A 25,024-nucleotide genomic window follows, 5' to 3' on the forward strand; every position below is an offset into this window, starting at 1 on the left:
AGGGGGCACACACAGCCTGTAGGGGGCCATACTCAGCATGAAGGGGACACACCCAGCATGAAGGGGATACACTAAGCCTGTAGGGACCACACACAGCCTGTAGGGGGGCACACACAGCTTGTAGGGGACACACACAGCCTGTAGGGGGCACACTCAGCCTGTTGGGGGCATACTCAGCCTATTGGGGGCACACTCAGCCTGTAGGCGGCACACTCAGCCTATTGGGGGCACACTCAGCCTGTAGGGGGTACACTCAGCCTGTAGGGGGCCACCTTAGCGAAGCCCGCACACGGAACGGGGCTATGGTCTAAATCACCCCTGCAGCTTTCTGTGTTTAACAGTGTCATCAGACAGTGAATGAGGGCCACGCACACACACACACACACACGCACACGCACACACACTAGTTTCAGCCAGATGTTCCCCTGGATAGAATACTTTGTTTTCCATGGAGCAGAGGAAACTGAGGGGAGACTGATTTAGGTATAAAAAATTTATGCAAGGCATAGACAGTGTAGCTTGTGAGAATCTTTTCCCCACGGCAGACGTGTAATGGACCAGACGGCATAAGCTTAAGGTGAGGAATAAGTATTTTAGAGGAAATCTGCGAAAAATTATTTTTGTCCAGAGGGCGGTTGAAACGTGGAAGGTACTGCCTTAGTGAGGTAAATATTCTCACTACAGTTAACAAGCACCTGGATGAACACTTCAATTGCCAGGGCATAGTATGTTATGGACAAAGTGCAGATAAATGGGATTATTGTAGTTTCGTGTTTATTGCTTAGCATAGACGTGGTGGGCCAAAGGGCCTGTTTCTATGCTGTATGACTATGACGATGACACAGATACACTGCGCACATATGCACACAGCACATACATGCATGTGCAACATGCAGCATGTGTACCCCAGAAGGATTCAGCAGTACCAGCAGTGCTGAGTTCCCTTATATTCCCCTGAGGAATCCTAATCTATGTTAGTGCCTTCCCTCTGGGGGAGGGAAAATTGCCATCTTCACCTGACCTTTCCTACACGTGACTCCAGACCCACAGTAACATGGTTGACTCACAGCTACCCACTGACTCTTGTCAAGAGCAAATCGGGAGGGCTAGAATGTTGACTTTGCCAGTGATCACACTTTCCGTGAAATAATTTTCAAAAGTCCATTTGTGTGTATGTTCACAGCATGGGACAAGGTGCAATTAAATCAAGCTCGTTTTAATTTGAAATGGTGTGATATAAATGCAAGGGTATCTGTTTCAAATTCTTGTCTGCTCGTTGCTCATCTCTTCCATATCTTGGAGGTAATTAGGAATTGGCGCAGGCTTGCTGGGGCAACAGAGCCCGTTCCTGTGACGTATTTTATCATATTGTAATTAAAACTTTCCACATTGACCAGATTGTTCTCAGAAAATAACACTGTGGGACACAGCACCTGGGGAGGCTGTGGTTAATGGTAATGACGCTGGACTAGGGTTCCAGACTGGGACAAGAGTTCAAATCCCACCGCAGCAGATAGTGAAATTTCAATTCAGGAAGGAATCTGGAATTACAAAGCTAACCCAATGGTGACCGTCGCTGGAAGTTCCCGATGTTCAGCGAGTGCAGAACCAGGATTCACGGTCTAAGGATACATGATAGGCCATTTCTGACTGAGATGAGGAGAAATGTCTTCACCCAGAGAGTGGTGAGCCTGTGATATTCTCTGTCATAGAAAGTGGTTGAGGCCGAACATTGAATATTTTGAAGAAGGAGTTAGATATAACTCTTAAGGCTAAAGGGATCAAAGGTATGGTGAGACAACAGGAACACGGGGCATGGTTAGATGATCATCTATGATCCTATAAATGGCAGTGCGGACTGCACTCCTGCTCCTATACTTCTATGTTTCTATAAAAACAAACATCTTTTTCACTGATATCTTCAGGGAAGAATATCTGCCATCCTTTCCTGCGCTATATGGTTTTTAGAATAATGAGAGGCATAGATAAAGGGGTGGCACAATAGCTCAGTGGATAGAACTGCTGCCTCACAGCACCAGGGACCCAGGTTCAATTCCAGCCTTGGGTGACTGTGTGGAGTTTGCACACTCTCCCTCTGTGAGGGTTACCTTCGGGTGCTCTGGTTTCCTTCCACAGTCCTGCAGGTTAGGTGGATTGGTCGTGCTAAGGTGTGTGTAAGTTAGGTGTATTAGTCAGGGATAAATGTAAGGGAATGGGTCTAGGTGGCTTACTCTTTGGACGGTCAGTGTGGACTTGTTGGGCCAAATGGCCTGTTTCCACACTGTAGGGATTCTATGATAAGGTGAAGAGCCAAGGTCTTTCCCCAGGGTAGGGGAGTCCAAAACTAGACGGCATTGGTTTAGATGAGAGGGGAATGATTTAAAAAGGGGAGCAATGTTTTCACAGAGAGTGCTGCATGTATGGAACAAACTGCCAGAGGAAGTGCTGGAGGATGGTACAATTACAGCATTTAAAAGACGTTTGGACAGGTAGATGGATAGAAAGAGGAGAGAGGGGTATGGGCCAAATACAGCTAAATGGGACTCGTTCGGTTTAGGAAACCTGGTCAGCATGGACGAGCTTTTTACTTTGTATCAGTGTTCACTAAGGAGAGGGACATGATGAATGTTGAGATTAGAGGTAGAAGTTTGATTAGTCTGGATCACATTGACGTAAGTAGGGAAGATGTGTTGGGTAGGCTAGAGGTTATTCAGGTGGACAAATCCCCAGGACCGGATGGGATCTAACCCAGGTCGCGGAGGGAGGTGAGAGAGGAAATAGCTGGGGCCCTGACAGATATCTTTGTGGCATCCTTAAGCACAGGTGACGTGCTGGAGGACTGGAGGGTTGCTAATGTTGTCCCCCTGTACAGGAAGGGTAGTTGGGATATTCTGGGTAACTACAGACCAGTGGAAAAGTTGCTGGAGAAGGTACTGATGCATAGGATCTATTTATATTTAGAAAAGAATGGGCTTATCAGTGATAGGCAACATGGTTTTGTGCAGAGGAGTTCATGCCTTACCAACTTAATAGAAGTCTTTGAGGAAGTGACCAAGTTGATAGATGAAGGTAAAAACAATGACTGCAGATGCTGGAAACCAGATTCTGGATTAGTGATGCTGGAAAAGCACAGCAGTTCAGGCAACCATTTGATAGATGAAGGAAGGGCTGTTGATGTCATATACATGGGGTTTAATAAGGAGTTTGATAAGGTTCCCCCCCAATTGCAGATTAATGGAGAAAGTGAAGTCACATGGTGTGCAGGGTGTTCTAGCTAGGTGGATAAAGAACTGGTTGAGCAACAGGAGACAGAGAGTAGTAGTTGAAGGGAGTTTCTCAAAATGGAGAAAGGTGACCAGTGGTGTTCCACAGGGGTCAGTGTTGGGGCCACTGTTGTTTGTGATGTACATAAATGATCAGGAAGAGAGCACTGTTGGTATGATCAGCAAGTTTGCAGAGGACACGAAGATTGGTGGAGTAGCAGAAAGCATAAAGGACTGTCAAAGAATACAGGAGGATATAGATAGACTGGAGAGTCAGGTGGAAAAGTGGCAGATGGTTTTCAATCTAGACAAATGTGAGGTGATGCATTTAGGCAAGACTAATTCTAGAGCGAATTATACAATGAATGGAAGAGCCTTGGGAAAAGTTGATGGGCAGAGAGATCTGGGAGTGCAGGTCCATTGTACCCTGAAGATTGCTGCACAGGTGGATAGAGTGGTCAAGAAGGCATATAGTAGGCTTACCTTCATTGGACGGAGTATTGAGTATAAGAGCTGGCAGGTCATGTTAAAATTGTACGTTACATTGTTTCAGCCGCATTTAGAATACTGTGTACAGTTTTGGTCGCCACATTACCAAAAGGATGTGGACGCTTTGGAGAGGGTGCAGAGAGGTTTACGAGGATGTTGCCTGGTATGGAAGGTGCTAGCTATGAAGAGAGGTTGAGTAGGTTAGGATTGTTTTCATTAGAAAAAAGGAGATTGAGGGGGGACCTGATTGAGGTTTATAAAATCATGAAGGGTATAGACAGGGTGGATAGAGACAAGCTTTTTCCCAGGATGAAGGATTCAATACCGAGAGGTCGCGCTTTCAAGGTGAGAGGTGGAAAGTTTAAGGGGGATACATGCAGCAAGTACTTCACACAGAGGGTGGTGGGTGTTTGGAACACGTTGCCAGCGGAGGTGGTGGAGGCAGGTGAGGAGCAGAGGGATACAGATGCTTAGGAATTGACTGACAGGTTTAGAGAGTATATTTGGATCGACTCAGGCTTGGAGGGCCGAAGGGCCTGTTCCTGGGCTGTAAGTTTTCTTTGTTCTTTGAGCTAGGCTGAAGGGCCTCTGTCCATATTGTATAACTGTATGACTTTCTGTCCTATGTGTGTGTAAAGCATTGTTAAGGTTATTAATACTTTATAGACATTGCACAGAACTGCAAAGAAGTTTCAACACAGAAACAGGCTTTTCAGCGAATCTGATCTGAGGATTCTTCTCTCCATTGTTACTGAATCGTATCCTATCAATAAATCCTCCTTTGTCTTTCGTGTCTTTGTCCAGCTTCCCTTTCAATGCATTTATGTCGTGCACCTCAACTAATAAGTTTGCAAAGTCCCACATTATAACCATTTTGTTGCTCAGGATTGTTTTCTAAATTCCAGTTGCAATTATTAGTGACCAGAATGTATTGATGGTCCCTGCACAAGTGGAAACTATACAAAACTGTGCAGTTATTCAAGATCCTGGTTAGAATCAAAAGGTGTGGCGCTGGAAAAGCACAGCAGGTCAGGCAGCATCCAAGGAGCAGGAGAATCTAAGTTTCAGAGATAAGCCCTTCAACAGAAACATTGACTCTCCTGCTCCTCGGATGCTGCCTGACCTGCTGTGCTTTTCCAGCACCATATTTTTTGACTCTGATCTCCAATATCTGCAGTTCTCACTTTCTCTAAGATCTTGGTTAGACCCCACTTAGAGTCATAAGAGATGTGCAGCACAGAAACAGACCCTTCGGTCCAACTCGTCCATGCCGACCAGATATCCCAATCCACTCTAGTCCCACTGCCAGTACCCGGCCCATATCCCTCCAAACCCTTCCCATTCACATATCCATCCAGGTTCCTTTTAAATGTTGCAATTGTACCAGCCTCCACCACTTCCTCCGATAGCCCATTCCGCACACGCACCACCCTCTGTGTGAAAGAGTTTCCCTTTAAGTCTCTTTTATATCTTTCCCCTCTCACCCTAAACCTATGCCCTCTAGTTCTGGTCACCCCACCCCAGAGAAAAAACCTTGTCTATTTACCCTATCGATGCCTCTCATGATTTTATGAACCTCGAAAAGGATGCTCCAAGGAAAACAGCCCTAGCTTATTCAATCTCCCTATTGCTCAAATCCTCCAACCTGGCAACATCCTTTTAAATCATTTCTGAACCCTTTCAAGTTTCACAACATCTTTCCGATAAGAAGGAGACCAGAATTGCACGCAATATTCCAAAAGTGGCTGAACCAATGTCCTGTACAGCCACAACATGACCTCCCAACTCCTGTACTCAATACTCTGACCAATAAAGGAAAGCATTCCAAATGCCTTCTTCACTATCGTATATACCTATGACTCTGCGTTCAAGGAGCTATGAACCTACATTCCAAGGTGTCTTGGTTCAGCAATACTCCTGAGGACCTCACCATTAAGTGTATAAGTCCTGCTAAGATTTGCTTTCCCAAAATGCAGCACCTCGCATTTATCTAAATTAAACTCCATCTGCCACTCCTCAGCCCATTGGCCCATCTGATCAAGATCCTGTTGTAATCCAAGGTAATCTTCACTGTCCAATATACCTACAATTTTGGTGTCACCTGCAAACTTACTAACTATACCTCATAAGCTCACATTCAAATCATTTATATAAATGACAAAAAGTAGAGGACCCAGCACCGATCCTTGTGGCACTCCACTGGTCACAGGCCTCCAGTCTGAAAAACAACCCTCCACCACCACCCTCTGTTTTCTACCTTTGAGCCAGTTCTGTATCCAAATGGCTAGTTCTCCCTTTATTCAATGAGATCTAACCTTGCTAATCAGTCTCCCATGGGGAACCTTGTCAAAAGCCTTACTGAAGTCTATATAGATCAGGCCCACCATTCTGCCCTCATCAATCCTCTTTGTTACTTCTTCAAAAAAACTCAATCAAGTTTGTGAGACATGATTTTCCACGCACAAAGCCATGTTGACTATCCCGAATCAGTGCTGAAAATGTGTTGCTGGAAAAGCGCAGCAGGTCAGGCAGAATCGACGTTTCGGACATAAGCCCTTCTTCAGGAATGAGGAAAGTGTGTCCAGCAGGCTAAGATAAAAGGTAGGGAGGAGGGACTTGGGGGAGGGGCGTTGGAAATGCGATAGGTGGAAGGAGGTCAAGGTGAGGGTGATAGGCCGGAGTGGGGGTGGGGGCAGAGAGGTCAGGAAGAAGATTGCAGGCTAGGAAGGTGGTGCTGAGTTCGAGGGTTGGGACTGAGACACAGGGGGGGAGGGGAAATGAGGAAACTGGAGAAATCTGAGTTCATCCCTTGTGGTTGGAGGGTTCCTACGCGGAAGATGAGGCGCTCTTCCTCCAGCCGTCGTGTTGCTATGGTCTGGCGATGGAGTCGTCCAAGGACCTGCATGTCCTTGGTGGAGTGGGAGGGGGAGTTGAAGTGTTGAGCCACGGGGTGGTTAGGTTGGTTGGTCCAGGTGTCCCAGAGGTGTTCTCTAAAACATTCCACAAGTAGGCGGCCTATCTCCCCAATATAGAGGAGGCCACATCGGGTGCAGCGGATGCAATACATGATGTGTGTGGAGGTGCAGGTGAATTTGTGGCGGATATGGAAGGATCCCTTGGGGTCTTGGAGTGAAGTAAGGGGGGAGGTGTGGGCGCAAGTTTTGCATTTCTTGCAGTTGCAGGGGAAGGTGCCGGGAGTGGAGGTTTGGTTGGTGGGGGGTGTGGACCTGACGAGGGAGTCACAGAGGAAGTGGTCTTTTCGGATCGCTGATAGGGGAGGGGAGGGAAATATATCCCAGATGGTGGGGTTCATTTGAAGGTGACGGAAATGGTGGCGGATGATACGCTGTATATGGAGATTGGTGGGGTGGTAGGTGAGGATGACTGACACAAGATGGTGGGAGGGGAAATGAGGAAACTGGAGAAATCTGAGTTCATTGACTGAGTCAAGGTGGGGGGAGAACTCAGATTTCTCCAGTTTCCTCATTTTCCCTCCCCACACCTTGTCTCAGTCAAATCCCTCGAACTCAGCACCGCCTTCCTAACCTGACCTCTCTTCCTGACCTCTCCGCCCCCACCCCTACTCCGGCCTATCACCCTTACCTTGACCTCCTTCCACCTATCGTATTTCCAACACCCCTCCCCCAAGTCCCTCCTCCCTACCTTTTATCTTAGCCTGCTGGACACACTTTCCTAATTCCTGAAGAAGGGCTTATGCCCGAAACATCGATTCTCCTGCTCCTTGGATGCTGCCTGACCTGCTGCGCTTTTCCAGCAACACATTTTCAACTCTGATCTCCAGCATCTGCAGTCCTCACTTTCTCCTATCCCTAATCAGTCCTTGCCTTTCCAAATATATGTACATCCTGTCCCTCAGGATTCCCTCCAACAACTTGGCCACCACCAACATCAGGCTCACTGGTTTATAGTTCCTTGGCTTGTCCTTACCATCTTTCTTAAGCAGTGGCATCACGTTAGTCAACCTCCAGTCTTCCGGCACCTCACCTGTGACTATCAATGACACAAATACCTCAGCAAGAGGCTCAGCAATCACTTCTCTAGCTTCCTACAGAGTTCTAGGGTTATACCTGATCAGGTCCTAGAGAGTTATCCATTTTTATGCGTTTCAAGACATCCAGCACTTCCTCCTCTGTAATCTGGACATTTTGCAAGACGTCACCATCTATTTCCCTGCATTCTATATCTTCCATGCCCTTTTCCACAGTAAATACTGATGCAAAATATTCATTTAGTATCTCCCCCATTTTATGTGGCTCCACACAAAGGCCGCCTTGCTGATCTTTGAGGGGCCCTATTCTCTCTCTAGTTACCCTTTTGTCCTTAATGTATTTGTAAAAACCCTTTGGATTCTCCTTAACTCTATTTGCCAAAGCTATCTCATGTCCCCGTTTTGCCCTCCTGATTTCCCTCTAAAGTATACTCCTACTTTCTTTATACTCTTCTAAGGATTCACTCGATCTATCCTGTCTGTACCTGACATATGCTTCCTTTTTCTCAACCAAACCCTCAATTTCTTTCATCATCCAGCATTCCCTATACCTACCAGCCTTCCCTTTCACCCTGACAGGAATATACTTTCTCTGGATTCTTGTTATCTCATTTCTGAAGGCTTCCCATTTTCCAGCCATCCTTAGCTGCCAACATCTGCCCCCAGTCAGCTTTTGAAAGTTCTTGCCTAATACCCTCAACATTAGCCTTCCTCCAATTTAAAACTTCAACTTTTAGATCTGATCTATGTTTTTCCATCACTATTTTAAAGCTAATAGAATTATGGTCGCTGACCCCAAAGTGCTCCCCCACTGACACCTCAGTCACCTGCCCTGCCTTATTTCCCAAGAGTAGGTCAGGTTTTGCACCTTCTCCAGTAGGTACATCCACATACTGAATCAGAAACTTTTCTTGTACACACTTAACAAATTCCACTCCATCTAAACCCTTAACACTATGGCAGTCCTAGTCTATGTTTGGAAAGTTAAAATCCCCTACCATAACCACCCTATTATTCTTACAGATAACTGAGGTCTCCTTACAAATTTCTTTCTCAGTTTCTCTTTGACTCTTAGGGGGTCTATAATACAATCTCAATAAGGTGATCATCCCTTTCTTATTTCTCAGTTCCACCCAAATAACTTTCCTGGATGTATTTCCGGGAATATCCTCCATCAGCACAGCTGTAATGCTATCCCTTATCAAAAATGCCACTCCCCCTCCTTTCTTGCCTCCCTTTCTATCCTTCCTGTAGCATTTGTATCCTGGAACATTAAGCTGCCAGTCCTGCCCATTCCTGAGCCATGTTTCTGTAATTGCTATGATATCCCAGTCCCATGTTCCTAACCATGCCCTGAGTTCATCTGCCTTCCCTGTTAGGCCCCTTGCATTGAAATAAATGCAGTTTAATTCATCAGACCTACCTTGTTCTCTGCTTTGTCCCTGCCTGCCCTGACTGTTTGACTCGCCTTTGTTCTCAACTGTACCAGTCTCAGATTGATCTCTTTCCTCACTATCTCCCTGGGTCCCACCACCCCCCCACCTTACTAGTTTAAATCCTCCCGAGCAACTCTAGCAAATCTCCCTGACAGTACATTAGTCCCTTTCCAATTTAGGTACACACCGTCCTTCTTGTAAGGTCACTGCTACCCCACTGCTGATCCAAAAATGTGAATCCTTCTCCCATACACCAGCTCCTCAGCCATGCGTTCATCTGCTCTATCCTCCTATTCCTCCCCTCACTAGCTCACCAGGAGTAATCCAGAGATAATTACTCTCGAGGACCTCTGCAAGCAGATCTAGGCACCAGACCTTAGGAAAGACATATTGGTCTTGGAGGGAGTACAATGTAGGCTTACAAGAATGATATTGGGAATTTAGTGGTTCGCTTATAAGGAGTGATAATACAAATTAGGTCCATTTTCTCTCGAATTTAGAAGGTTAAAAGGTGATCTGATCAAAGTCTTCAAGATATTAACAGGAAAATACAAGGTGGTTAAAGAAAAACTATTTTACTGGGGATTCTAGAATGAGCGGCCACAGTTTGAGAATTAGGACCAGGAAATTCAGGAGAGATGTTAGGAAACACTTCAACACACAAACTGTGGGAGAGATTGGGAACACTCTTCCATAGTTGATCAAGATCGGTTGTTAGTTTTACACCTGAAACACATGTTTTTTGTTAAGCCAAGGTATTCAGGGATAGGGGCAAAACACAAGTATAAGAAGATCGGCCACACATCAGCGATGATCTCATTGCATGGTAGAACTGACTCGAGGGGCTGAATGGCCCCCACCTGTTTCTATGTTCCTATATTTTCCTTAATTCTACCCTCTAAGCTCCATCAATATGTTAAACTCCTGTCAGTTGTCCAACTTTATTTTTTTCTTTTCTACTTCGGATTTTCCCAATGGTTATAATTTTCAATTCTGGTGTCATCATTGTAAATCTGTTTGGCACTTTCTACAGTGCCCCGACATCCTTTTCGTGTTATCCACTTGAGGACTAAACCCACACTGTGCAAATATGACCAAGGAAATGCTTCATGTAATTCATTAAAAATATTCCTTTGTCTACTGCCTTAATTAAGTCTTCAGCTCTCATTTATTGTAAACACCAAATTGCAGCTAATGTAAAATTTGTTCTGTTATAAACAAAGTGCTCCTCTGAAAAAGGACTGGTCTAGCTACTTCTAAGTGTGAGTTTTCAGTGGAAAAGGCGACTTGATTATCTGGTTATTTTAAGGTCAGGAATAAATCAGAAGTGATAAACAGTGTGAAAATAGCTCTGAGAGAGTGAGGATGCTGGGGATCAGAGTTAAAAAGTGTCACGCTGGACAAGCATTGCCAGTCAGGCAGCATCTGGGGAGGAGAGTCGACGTTTCGGGCATAAGCCCTTCATCAGGAAAATAACATCAATTGGGAAATATAAGCAGTAAATGTAACCAAAGGTGTGTGCACATCTTTGAAACATATTTGATGTATAATGACTCATTAAACTTCTGGAGCCTAGTGATGTGCTCTCCACAGACAATAACACGTTTTGAAGTTATAAAAGTTGTGTTCAGAAAGTGGGACTGGTTACTGTTTCCAGCGGACTTCCTTCAGTGAGACAAATGACCAGTTTTTTTTGACTGATCTGGTTGAGAGGAGAGTTAGTCAGGACATCAAGAATGGGTATAGTTGTCTGCCCTCTTGGGTGGACATGAAAGTTACCACAGCCACATGAAGCATGGAAATCATCACCAGTGACCTGGCCAATATTTATCCGTCAGTCTCCAGCACAGAAACAGATTGTCTATCCATTCGAACATTATTGGATGTGACTGTTTATTGTGTATGAATTGACTGCCATGTTTTCTACATTAATAGAATGATTACACTTCAAAAAGCAGTTAATTGGCTGTAAACTGGTTTGGGACATCCTGAGATTTTGAAAGGTGCACTATAAATGCACCTCTGTGCATTATCAGAATCATGAGAGATTGCAGAGCTCTGTGATGCAGAGGGATCTGGGTGTCCGGGTGCATGAGTAACAGGTTCAGCAGGGAATCAGGAAAGCTAATAGGAGTTTGTTGATTATTGTGAGGGGAGATTGAAGATGGAAGCAGGGAGGCTATTCCTTAGTTATACAGGATGCTGGTGAGACCCCAAATGTGCACAGCATTGGTCTCCTTATGTAAGTCAGAAGTAACACGACACCAAGTCATAGTTCAAAGTTTGGGAGAAGATTTGTAGCTCGGGTGCTCATTGTTGTGGTTCTGTTTGCCGAGCTGGGAATTTGTGTTGCAGACGTTTCGTCCCCTGTCTAGGTGACATCCTCAGTGCTTGGGGGCCTCCTGTGAAGCGCTTCTGTGATGTTTCCTCCGGCATTTATAGTGGCCTGTCTCTGCTGTTTCCAGTTGTCAGTTCCAGCTGTCTGCTGCAGTGGCTGGTATATTGGGTCCAGGTCGATGTGTTTGTTGATAGAATCTGTGGATGAGTGCCATGCCTCTAGGAATTCCCTGGCTGTTCTCTGTTTGGCTTGTCCGATAATAGTGGTGTCCCAGTCGAACTCATGTTGCTTGTCGTCTGCATGTGTGGCTTGTCATCCGCATCCATGAACACCAACTAGCCACGAAACGACATGATCAGCCACACATGCAGATGACAAGCAACATGAGTTCGACTGGGACAACACTACTATTATAGGGCAAGCCAAACAGAGAACAGCCAGGGAATTCCTAGAGGCATGGCACTCATCCACAGATTCAGTCAACAAACACATCGACCAGGACCCAATATACCGGCCACTACAGTGGACAGCTGGAACTGACAACCGGAAGCGGCAGAGACAAACCACTATAAATGCCGGAGGAAACATCACAGAAGCGCTTCACAGGAGGCTCCCAAGCACTGAGGATGTCACCTAGACAGGGGACGAAATGTTTGCAACACAAATTCCCAGCTCGGCGAACAGAACCACAACACCAAGTCATAGTCCAACAGGTTTACTTAAAATCACAAGCTTTCGGAGTGCTGCTCCTTCATCAGGTGAAGTCACTTCATCAGACAAAGGAGCCACGCTCCGAAAGCTTGCGGTTTCAAATAACAGGTTGGACTATAACTTGGTGTCATGTGACTTCTGACTTTTGTCCACCCCAGTCCAACACCGGCACCTCCACATCAAGGCTCCTTGTTTAAGAACGGATATTGTAAATAGCTCAGAGAAGGTTAACTAGACTAAAGCTGAAATAGGTGGATGATCTAATGAGAGAAGATCAGACAAGCTGGGCTTGTATCTGCTGGAGTTGGGAAGAGGAAAGCAACTTGATTGAAACAGTAAGACCCAGAGTGGCCTTGGTGGAGTGGATGTGGAGGGGATGTTTCCTCTTGTCGGAGAATCTAGAACTGGCAAATACATGGGAACACAGCCATCTGTAAATTCCTGTTCAAGCCACACACCATCCTGACTTGGAAATAACTTACCGTTCCTTCAGTGTTGCTGGGTCAAAATCCTGGAATTCCCTCCCTAAGAACATTGTGGGTCTACCACAGCACATGGCCTGCAGCTGTTCAAAAGGGCAGCTCATCTCCCCCTTCTCAAGGGGCAACTAGGGATGGGCAATAAGTACTGGCAATAAATTTTTAAAAAGCCAATATTTAAAAATAAGGGATTGGCCATTAAGACGGAGATAATGAGAGCTGTGATTCTTTGAAATTCTCTTCCTCTGAATCAATAGTGGCAGATTCTCTTGAATATTTTTAAGGCGAGGGTTGTAAATACTTGATAAGGAAAGGTTTGAAAGGTGATCAAGTGTAGACAGAAATGTGGAGTAAATAGGTCAGCCATATTGAATGATGGAGCAGGTTCAAGTGGCCAACTTCAGGTCCTGATTCTATGTGTGTACACTTTTTAATACACATGCTCAGGGACTTGACAGCCAGCAAAGGATTATCATTTCTCTTGTAATGTAAGAGGGAATTCCAAATTGACACCAATTGTTCTGACACACTGCTCATGTTGATAATCAACCACATGTTAGACTCATGTCAATACCTTCTGAACAAAATTAGTCCAACTCCCTCTTGACTCTTGTTAACAATGTTTCTGCCTTCAGGAAATGGTATTGACATATTGAAATGGCTAAATTATCTTCTGCAGCCTTCAGGTTTGTGACCTATTTGCTGATGGGAGCAGCTTCCTCTTGTCAACCCCACAGCCTGCAGCACACAGCCTGCATTGTCTGATGGACAGACTTCTTGCCAAGTGTCTTCGTTCTCCCCCCCCCCCCCCCCCAGAGGGGATGTTAAACCAAGGTGTCCAAGAACAACACACATTTACCTAACGCCTTTCACAAGAACCCCACACCTCCAAACACGTTGCAGCCAATGAAGTGCTATAAGAAAGACGTTGGATTTGAAAGGGCATGGAAAATATTTGCAAGGATGTTTCCAGGAACTATAAGGAGAGGCTGGATAGGCTGGGGTCTTTTTTCCCTGGAGCATCGGAAGCTGAAGAGTGAGCTTTATAAAATCATGAGGGGCATGGATAGGGTGAACAGCTAAGGGCTTTTTCCCAGGGTAGGGGAGTCCAAAGCTACAGGTTTCAGGTGAGAGGGGAAAGATTTAAAAGGGTTGAGGCTGGTACAGTTACAACATTTAAAAGGCATCTGGATGGGTATCTGAATAGGTAGGGTTTCGAGGGATATGGGCCCAATGCTGTCAAATGGGACTAGATTAATTTAGGATACCTGGTCAGCATAGACTAGTTGCACCAAAGGGACTGTTTCTGTGCTGTACATCTTTTAAGTACATTTGAAGACATAGTCACTTCATAATGTAGGAAACATGGAAACCAACTGAACACAGAAAGCTGCAGGAAATATCATTGTGACAATAGCAGATAAGGTGTTTTTGTATTTTCTTTTGAAGAGTAGATATTGGCCAAAATAACTCAGAGAACAAACACTGCTTTTCTTTGAAAGATTGAAATCTTATGTTTCCACCTGGGAGGGTAGTAATTGAAAGATGATACCTACTTGAGTATGCTACTTTGTTGGTAAAGTCCAGAGAGTCACTGCATGGAACTTGAATCTTCTGACTCAGAGGCCAGGACACTACCAACCCAGCTACGGCTAACCTTTCCTATTGAACAAAACGATTACTTTGAACAAGATTGGGGAATTCTCAATTGGGTTCTGGATATTATCTTCTCTCAGCCAGCATCACTAATATCCTTGTTGGAGAAGCAACCCTGTGTCTGGTTAGGATCTTGTTGCTGTTGGTTAACACTGGTTGGCTGGCTGCCACTTTTCCTGCAGTCGTAGCCAAACTGCATTTGCTGTGAGCTGTTTGAGGGAAGACCATATAAATACAAGGCACTTATTCACTGGGGGGCAGATTACAAAGGGGATAAACCAGAAACTAGAAACAGAAGAACAAGGGGCACAGAGATGTCAGAGGTTCCAGGGATTAGGGAAATTCTGGTGATAGCGAGAGTTGCAGAGAAGGTCAGACAGACCGGGAAAGCTTTAGGGCTGGATGGATGATTCATTGATAGGGAATGTTATACAATCTAGAGGAAGTTACAGAGGTAGGGAGGGTTTTAGGGGATAGAGAAGGTACCAGAGACAGGAAGAGCTGTAGGGGCTGGAGGAAGTTACAGAATTAGGGAGGGTTGTATAGTCTAGAGGAAGTGAAGAGATAGGGACAGTTGCAGGGGCCAGAGAAGGTAATAGAGATAGGGAGGGTTATAGGGGCTACACAAACAGGAAGAGTTGTAGAGGCTGGAGGAAGTTACAGAGATAAGGAAAGTTATAGCGATTGAAGGAACTTACAGAGATAGTGAAAAGTTGTAGGGGCTGGAGGAGCTTACCGAGATAAGGAGGGTTAGATTAGATTCCCTGCAGTGTGGAAACAGGCCCTTCGGCCCAACAAGTCCACACCGACCCTCCGAGGAGCAACCCACCCAGTCCCTCCTCCCTCTGGCTAATGCATCTAACACAATGGGCAATTTAGCATGGTCAATTCGCCTGACCAACACATCTTTGGACTTGTGGGAGGAAACCGGAGCACCCAGAGGAAACCCCCGCAGACACGGGGAGAATGTGCAAACTCCACACAGACAGTCACTCAAGGCTGGAACCAAACCTGGGATGCTGGTGCTGTGAGGTAGCAGTGCTAACCACTGAGCCACCGTGGTTGTAGGGGCTAGAGGAAGCGACAAAGATAGGGAGGATTATAGAGGTTGGATGAGTTACAGAAATAGGGATGGTTATGAGGGCTGGTTGCCAAAGTAATTCACCAAATTTACACCAGGCCTGGAGATTTGAAAGCTGTCTTAGTTTTGGCTGCTGCTTTTTGTTAATATAACATAAGCTGCCTGCCTTCCTCACAGCCATTCACAGACACTTGCTGATGCTCTGGGTTGCCTTTCTTTCATTCCCAGTAAGCAACACAGAATATGTAGTACGGAATCAGTTTAATTGTGAATCTCACGGTGCTTTATTAACTATGCAGACTACAACTTGTAGTCAGCTACAGCATCCTCCTCCTGACTTGCTGCTACTGTTGGAAGTAGGTCATGTGGATTAATCCTGGCCCTTGGATTGTGAGCATATCCAGCTCTTAAAGTAATAACTCAACACTGTGTGCATGCCTATCTGTGTTGTGAGGCCCAACAAATTACACAGCAGGATCTCCCCAGCATAGTAAAGTTTAATTCTCTTTTTGGCAAAGATTTAGAAACCATTTCAACTGCTCTCAGTTTAACAAGTTGTGCCAATAAAGCCACGCAACTATAAGGCATAGGAGCAAATGTAGGCCATTCAGTCCATCGAATCTGCTCTGCTATTGGGTGAGATCACAGTGGTCTGATAATCCTAACTCCACTTTCCTGCCCTTTCTCCATAACCCTTGCTTCCCTTTCTGACTAAAAATCTGCCTCCTCAGCCTTGAATGTACTAAATGAGCCAACCACGACAGCTGCTAGGTGAGGGTATCTTGTGGTGCAGTGGTAGTGTTCTACCCCTGGACCAGAAGGCCCACATTCAAGTTCCACCTGCTCCACCGATATGAACTAACATCTCTGAACGGATTGGTTGGAAAAGTAAGTTAAATTTTTTTTAAAAATAGAATTCCAGATTAAAAGGAAGAAATTCCTTATTGTTACTGCCATAAATGTGTGACCCCTTATTCTTAAATGATGCCCTCTGGTCCTAGGTTCACCCACAAGAAGAAACATCCTTTCTGAATCTATCCTGTCAAGTCCCGAAAGAATGTTGTAGTTTTCAATAAGATCAGAGTGGTGCTGGAAAAGCACAGCAGTTCAGGCAGCATCTGAGGAGCAGGAAAATCGACATTTTGGACAAGGGCCCTTCATCAGGAATGAGGCCTCGGCTTTTGCCCGAAACGTCGATTTTCCTGCTCCTCGGATGCTGCCTGACCTGCTGTGCTTTTCCAGCACCACTCTGATCTTGACTGTAATCTCCAGCATCTGCAGTCCTCACTTTCACGTAGTTTTCAATAAGGATATCGCTCGCGCTTCTCCACTCCAGTGAGTACAGGCCCATCCTACTCAACCTCTTCTCATAAGGCAGTCTCTCCATACCTGACATCAACCTAGTGAAGGGCCAAACCTCATGACTATGACAGCTTTGTACCTCTCCTCATTATTCATCTATCTATTCTGCCCGTCCTGCTACCCATGTCTTAATTGAATGATTTAGAATTGGATCAAAACAATTAGTCATTTCCTTCCATGTTTCTGCCCAGGCAGCTCTTCTGGCCTTTTGCCTTTCAGCTCCTCGTTTGGTCTCTCTCTCTCTCTACACACAGACACACACACACACACACAGACACACACACACACACACACACACGAATAGGTTCAGAAAAGATTTACAAGGATGTTGCCAGGGTTGGACGTTTTGAGCTATAAGGAGAGGCTGAACAGGCTGGGGCTGTTTTCCCTGGAGTGTCGGAGGCTAAGGGGTGACCTTAGAGAGGTTTACAAAATTATGAGGGGCAGAGATAGGGTAAATAGGCAAAGTCTTTTCCCTGGGGTCGGGGAGTCCAGAACTAGAGGGCATAGGTTTAGGGTGAGAGGGGAAAGATATAAAAGGGACCTTAGGGGCAACCTTTTCACACAGAGGGTGGTACGTGTATGGAATGAGCTGCCAGAGGAAGTGGTGGAGGCTGGTACAATTGCAACATTTAAATGGCATTTTGGATGAGTATATGAATAGGAAGGGTTTGAAGGGAAATGGACCGGGTGCTGGCAGGTGAAACTAGATTGGGTTGGGGTATCTGGTCGGCATGGACAGGTTGGACTGAAGGGTCTGTTTCTGTGCTGTACATCTTTATGACTCTATGACTCTAACTTGTAACTAAGCAGCCTTAGTGATGGCTCTTTCAGAATCACAGTGAGGGCTATTTGTTACAATGTGTCCCTTGAAACAATGGGCCAAATGGCCTTCTTCTGGGCTGTAATACTCCTGAAAGTGAATGTGCTGGCCTTGGAGATGGGGTCCTCAGTTAGCTCAGTTGGCTGGATAGTTGGCTGTAGTGTAGAATAATGCTAACAGCATGGGTTCAATCCCCATACCAGCTGAGTTTACCAGGAAGGACTCTCCTTCTCAACCTTTCCCCTCATCTGAGGTATGGTGACATTCAGGTTAGTCCATCCCCAGTTATCTCTCTTTAATGGGAGAGCAGCACTATGGTCTGGTAGGACTGTGATAGGGGAAGCAATGTCCTAGTGGTATTATTACTGGACTGTTTATCTAGCTACCCATGTAACATTCTGGGGACCTGGATTTGAATCCTGCTACAACAGATAGTGGAGTTTGAATTCGGTTTTAAAAATCTGGAATGAAGGCTCTAATGGTAGCCATGAATCCATTGTCAATTGTCGGAAAAACCCATCCGGTTCACGAATATCCTTTAGGGAAGGAAACTGTCATCCTTACTTGATCCACAGTTACTGCCAGACCTGCTCAGTTTTTTCCAGCAATTTCTGTTTATGATCCTTACCTGGTCTGGCCTACATGTGACTCCAGACTCACAGCAATGCAGTTGACTCTCAACTGCCCTCAGGGCAATTAGGGTTGGGCAATAAATGCAAGACTAGAGTGGTGCTGGAAAAGCACAGCAGGTCAGGCAGCATCCGAGGAGCAGGAAGATCAACGTTTCGGGCAAAAGCCCTTCATCAGGAATAAATGCAAGACTAGCCAGTGACACTCTTATCCCGTGAATGAAAAAAAAAGCTTTGTTGACAGTTGATACCTGATAGGCAAAAGTGAGGACTGCAGATTCTGGAAATCAGAGTCTAGATTAGAGTGGTGCTGGAACCAATGCAGAAGAGTTATGACAATAGGCAATGCCTTTCTTCTTTTACTGGAAAGTATGTATTAATGCTGAATTACCTTTGATCTGTGTTCTCTGATTTACTGACCCTTCTGCTCGTGGAACAGTTTGAAAGGGGATATTTGCAAAGCTGTGGGGGTGGGTGGGAGAGCAGTGAGAGTGGGTTTAATTGGGTAAGGCTTTTAATGAGGCCCACCAGAGAGAGTTAGCTTCCTTTGCTGTACTGTTCGAAATATTGACGGTAAAGCTGAAAAGGTTAACAAGAGTCCCTCCATTTTAGTTTATGTCAGAGGAGATTGCAGGGCAGCACTTAAGTTTCTTTTGAGGTTACAAATGTAATGTTTGCCACAGCCGAGATCTGATTGGAATGAAAGAGAAAGAGGAAATTTGAGGAAGCTTTGGTATTTTACATTTTTTTCTTTAAAGATTTCACTGTCCAGTCAGAACAGAGAGCAGGAAGAGACAGAAAGAGATACAATAAGCAACGCGCCGTGGTCTGCAATAAGGAAAGGCACTCCTTAAATGGGCAGGAGAATTTTGCAGCATTGGATTATGATTTTTTTAAAAAAAAACAAAGGAGGCTGAGTCAGGCTGACCTCCCACTGCCAGACTTTGGGGGTTTGTCCAGAATGTTTGAACAAGGCTGAATGCAGCTTTAGCAGGCTACCAAATAAGGAGTTGCTGCAGAGTCTTTCAGAATAGTAGTAATTCCACTTAATCCTGTTCATTTTTACCACAGGACTGACTGTTCCCAGTACCATCAGAGACTGAACATTGAGTTATCGCTGGATTCGTACTGCTCTGTTAAGGGTGGGGAGGAAGAAACTAATTGTGTTTCCTCATCTTTTGTTCAAATTTCTCCCATTTAGGACTGTAAGACGTAAGAGCAAAAGTAGGCCATTTGGCCCATCGAGTCTGCTCCTCTGTTCATGACTGGTCTAATGATCCTAAACTCCACTTTCCTGCCCTTTCTCCATAACCTACCATCCCCATACTGATTAAAAGTCTGTCTCTGTCAGCCTTGAATAGACTTATTGACCCAGGCTCTACTGTCCTCTGCAATAAAGAACTCCACAGGTTCACTACCCACTGAGAGAAGAAATTCCTCCTCATCTCTGGCTTAAATTGTGAGATGATGACCCTTTGGTCCTAGACTCTCCCACAAGGAGAAGCAACTTTTCTGCATCTACTTGGTCAAGTCTCCTAAGAATCTTTCAATAAAGTCGCCACTCATTCTTCTACACTTCAGTAGTGACGGGCCAAACCTACCTCATCCTCGCCCTATAAGACAGTTCCTCCACCTCAGGATCAGCCGAGTAAACCTTCTGTGGACTGCCTTCAGCTCTCCCCATGATTACTTTCATAAACAGACAGACACAAACCATTCAGCATAATCCACTGGACCACAGTCCACTCAGACTTGCATCTCCTCAGTCCCTTTGTCAATGTTTCCTTTCTCTGTTGATTGGGCTTGGCTTTAAATGTCTTGACGCTGTCCCCCTGAATTAATGCAGAAGGTAGTGAGGGCCATGTTCTCTTGGCAGAGAAACCTTTCCTCCAGAACGGGCTCACAACGTTGGAACAAGGGATTGGCAGATTCAATCTGGGATGGGGAAATGAGTAGTTTCCCTCAGTGGTTAGTGAATCTATAGAATTCTGCATCCCTGTGAAAGCTTGGTCATTGTGTATGTCCACACAAACCGAGGTTGACAGAGTTCCGGGACGTGAGGGGAGAGTGGCAAGGAGGAATTCTATGTCCAAGTTCACCCAGGACCTTTCTGAATGACAGATCTGGCTAGAAGATGAACTACTGGGATCTGACCAGCTGCAGCTCTTCATTCTGATGTTGCTATAGGTCTATGACTGACTGCACTTTATTTGTGGCTCCTGTTTTTGGATCGCCTGCATTGAGGAAGTTGGCCAAGTGTTGTTCACCATAATAGAGGAGGATTAAACAAAGGTGTCCTGTTTGTAAGGGAAAGCAAATAACTGGCAAAATCAGAAGTCCAGCAGTCAGAAATAGAGCAACAGGAACTGCTTTTGTATATTAATATTTGTATCAATGAAACAAGCCAGTGCTGAAGAGCACGTTGCTAGAAAAGCACAGCCGGTCAGGCAGCATCTGAGGAGCAGGACAGTCGACGTGTGGGGCATAAGCCCTTGATAAGGAATCAGGCTTATGCCCGAAATGTCAACTCTCCTGCTCCTCAGATGCTGCCTTGACCGGCTGTGCTTTTCCAGCGCCACACTTTTCAACTCTGACTCTCCAGCATCTGCAGTCCTCACTCTCTCTCAACCCCATCAGTGCCCACTATTTGTAAAACTAAAGGATGTGGTTCCTCATTGCCATGTGTCTGTAAACAGTGGGCTTTAACCTAGAGTCATAGAGATGTACAGCATAGAAACGGACCCTTCAGTCCAACTTATCCATGCCATCAGATATCCTAAGTTAATCTAGTTCCATTTGCCTGCATTTGTCCCACATCCCTCTAAACCCTTCCTATTCATGTATCCATCCAGATGCCATTTAAATGTTGTAATTATACCAGCCTCCACCACTTCCTCTGGCGATTCAATAGGTTCTGACTTAATTATAACCTTCAGCAGAAAATTGCTGGAGAAACTCAGCAGGTCTGGCAGCATCTGTAGAAAGAAAGCAGAGTTAACATTTCGGATTGAGTGGCCTTTCTTCAGAACTGTTATTGGCGAGGAAAAGCTTGCTGATGATGGGGTGGGGGAGGGAGGAGGTGTAAATGATGGGTAGAGGTAAAGCCCAGAGAGAGAAAAGCAGTTGGTCAGACAAAGGAATAGGTAACAGTCAGCCTGGGAGAAGGAGTAGTTGCTAATGGAGACCATTAGTAGCTGACAATGGGTGGTTTGAGGTAGCAGCCCATGTGATGATAAGGTGTGAGGGGGTTGGATTAAGGACATGGAAGAAGGTGCTCAGGCCTATCGAACTCAATATTGAGTCCTGAAGGACATTCTTGGTTCTTTGGTTTTCCGGAACTTTCAATGATGCCCATTCCCGTTTATTCTTATTGGACAGTTGGAATCAAAGCAACGACCCAACAGCCAAGGTTCGAGAGGTTGATTCCTGCTAATGTTCTTATGATTAATCAGTGTGTGTGCACAAGTACTCCCTTTAAACAGTTGGGACAGATTCTACTGCACACACACTGCCTGGACTTCAGCACAGGAGGAGGAAGAACGGCCTTGCATTGATGTAACGCCAACCTCTAAACATCCAAAAGACCTTTACAGCCAATGATAAACTCTGAAATGACAGACGCTGTTGTAATGTGGTGCTGGCAACTTTGTGCGCAGCAAGCTCCCCCAGTGTGATGACAAGTTTTGTGTGGGGTCAAAGGGTATGTATTGACCAGGGAGAATTCCCAAATGTCTCTGAGAGTATCCCATTGAAAATACAAAGGATGATCAGGGTCTTTCATCTTCAGCCGATTGCTGGTAGCATTGTCGCAAAGTGACAGCGCCGAACTTATTACAAGGGTATTTGGAAATATTAGTTTAGTTCCTTTAATGAATGCCCCATAAATTCGGAATATTGTTAAATATACTGAACAGCCCATCATCTTCACAAGTTCCTGAATAAAAGTGAAGCACCGTGTACGTTGGAAATTTGATTGTTGAAGAAACTCGGCAGGTCAGGTAGCAACTGAGGAGAGAGAAACAGTTATGAGAAAAAGTCATATCACATTCAAACTGCTAACTCTGATTCTCTCCCTGCAGATGCTACCAGACCTGCCAGGTTTCTTTGGCACTGTCTGTGTTCGCACCATGATTTTACCTGCCTGTACCCTTACTCTGCCCACTGCCCACGTGCAGAGTAACCTCCCCTTGCTTTCTGTCCAGCCACTCCTCGGTCCTAAACTTCCGAATTTTTTTTTCTTTCCAGCCCCTTGGGGGACCTAATTTTTCCCCTGTCTCTGGAGCCAACTCCAGCCCGTACAACCCTCTGAAATGTCTGTGCCCCCTCTGATTCCGATTGGCCGTTTGTGTATCCCTGGATTTCATTGCTGGGTCAGTGACGGCTGTGTCTTCAGCTGCTGTCTGAGTCATGAATTCCCTCACTAATCCTCTCCAGCTCTCTCTCTCTTTTCCCACCACCAATTACCTAGCCCCCACCCAACCCCCACACCCCACCTCCCCAGCCTTTAAGATGTGCTTTAAAATCTCCCCCTGACACCAAAATCCTGATAACGTAAGTGACTTGCAATTATAGAACCCCTACAGTGTGGAAGGAGGCCATTTGGCCCGTTGAGTCCACACTGAGCCTTTGAAGAGACCCACTCTCACAAACCTTTGGAAATTCTCCCTGGTACCTTGGTCAATATGTACTTGGTGTAACACTTACTTTCATAACAATCTAGTTTTATGACATTCAAAGGGTCATAAAGATAAAAGTTGATTTTAGTGATTCCTTGGCATCTTTGAAGATCAATACATTGAGCAGTTTTGTCTCAGACGTTGCTGTATTATAATTGAGGCAATTTTATTGCACTGATTCATGTTTATGACATTCTTGATAGTAGATCCACACAAAACAAATGTACAACACTGTACAAAGTTACCAAAAATTCCCTTCCATTATGGAATGGTGTTCCTGAATAAGTGGAATTGAAATCTTGGGGTGGGAGAAGGGATGCAAGAGGGTTCTTTTTCATTTAGCCTATTTCTCTAATTAATCTCTTCAGAGATATTACTCCACACCTCTGGAGCAGCTGGGATTTAAACCTGGGTCTACTCATTCCAGGGGTAGGAACACTATCTCTGCACCACAAGGGAGCCCCAGGATGTAGGTGTTCGATGACATAGTTAACCTGTCACTTATTGTCTGGTTGCAGGGGCAGAATGTCCTTTATTGTGTGTGACTGGGTATGCAGAAGGAGTAGGACTCTGTGCTGAGCTGGGATACTTTTATTTTGAAGTGATTTCCCAGGCTCAGGCGGTAGAATCACTGAGTCATGAAGCGGAATTCTGTCATTCTCAGACTGCTGTGTATATATTGTTGGATACCTGCTGGACCCGCTGCATTTTGCTCAAATGTCCCATTGCTGCCGTATCCTGCTTTCCTGAACCATCCCTTTGTGTGTGTCTCTGAAGGGCAGCTGGGAGTCTTATTTAGTAGGAGTTTGAGGAGGTAAGGAGCCACAAGTTTTCTTTTGAACCTGTTTTTTTAAAATTGTTTTACACTGCTTTGGCAGCTGTATCCTAGAATACTCTGCAGGTTTTCACGTTCAGATCCTGGGTGTATTGCTGATGGGGGTTTTCCACATGCTCATCCCCGGTTCTGGTTCCTGGAGTTATTCTAAAGTTGAGCTGAAAGTCAATGGGTGACCGCGAACTGTCAGTGAGTAAAAGTGGAACAGCAGCCCCTCAGGAGGTGTCAAAGTGGGGAGACATTTGCAGAGGATGATAATCTGATTGTTAGAACACAATTGAAATGGGTTAGTGCGGCATCGCTACGGTGGTGCAGTAGACATGTTGCCGTGTGCTGAGGATTGTATTTCGACATGTTGCAACCTGAGGCTTCCTTCTGGGAGGTTGTTCACCCCCATCTAGTACCACTGTCAAACTCAAGCATTCTCTGAAGACTTGTGGTGCTCTCAGTGAGGATACTGATGAAAGGGGCTTGCCTGCCTGTATATTGCCTCCCCCCCCACCTTGTCTCAGTCCCAACCCTCGAACTCAGCACCACCTTCCTAACTTGCAATCTTCTTCCTGACATCTCCTCCCCCACCTCCACTCCAGCCTATCACCCTCACCTATCACCCTCACCTTAACCTCCTTCTACCTATCGCATTCCCAACGCCCCTCCCCCAAGTCCCTCCTCCCTACCTTTTATCTTAGCCTGCTTGGCACACTTTCCTCATTCCTGAAGAAGGGCTCATGCCCGAAACATCGATTCTCCTGCTCCTTGGATGCTGCCTGACCTGCTGTGTTTTTCCAGCAACCCATTTTCAGCTCCGTATATCGAAAAGTCCCATGTTTGTGTGCGTGACCCTCTTAATCATCACCATTTGGATTGCCATGATTCACAATTGTTTACGCTCCCAAGTAGGATACTTTGGATTATTCTGGAGTCTCCAGGAATTTAAGAATTAATCTGTAGAATTGTTAAAAAAGAAAGACTTACTTTTCAAACCCACTGTACATCTCAAAGCAATTTGCCACCAGTTACCGTCAATCATGGCATATAAGTCAGCTCAGCGTGTAAGACAACCTTTCTTTCCCCTGGCTGCAGTAGTCTGTGTTGGCATATGAGTTGACCGCCACCCCCCACAACTTCATCCCCAGCATCTTATCGTCAGCTTGTCTCTCATCCCAGAAAGATGCGTTCTACTTTATGGTACTTTATAACGGGCACATGAACCAAGAAGGTGAGACAGATAGTGTGA

The 25,024-nt window shown here is 45.4% G+C and overlaps 1 protein-coding gene across 5 annotated transcripts in view; it reads left to right on the top strand.

Moving 5' to 3' along the window:
- Positions 1-25,024, top strand: part of palld (palladin, cytoskeletal associated protein) — a 453,391-nt gene that overhangs the window by 311,095 nt on the left and 117,272 nt on the right. Inside the window, exon 1 of one of the 5 annotated variants that reach the window (XM_072594433.1) lies at positions 23,569-23,766. The exons of the other annotated variants lie outside the window; for them this stretch is intronic. Within the exon in view, the coding sequence (XP_072450534.1) occupies positions 23,591-23,766 (176 nt within the window). The 5' untranslated portion in view covers positions 23,569-23,590. Of the gene's footprint in view, positions 1-23,568; positions 23,767-25,024 lie in introns of those variants that run through there. 5 annotated transcript variants of the gene reach the window in all.

Source organism: Chiloscyllium punctatum, chromosome 2 (assembly GCF_047496795.1).
Source record: "Chiloscyllium punctatum isolate Juve2018m chromosome 2, sChiPun1.3, whole genome shotgun sequence".
NCBI classification, from domain to species: domain Eukaryota; kingdom Metazoa; phylum Chordata; class Chondrichthyes; order Orectolobiformes; family Hemiscylliidae; genus Chiloscyllium; species Chiloscyllium punctatum.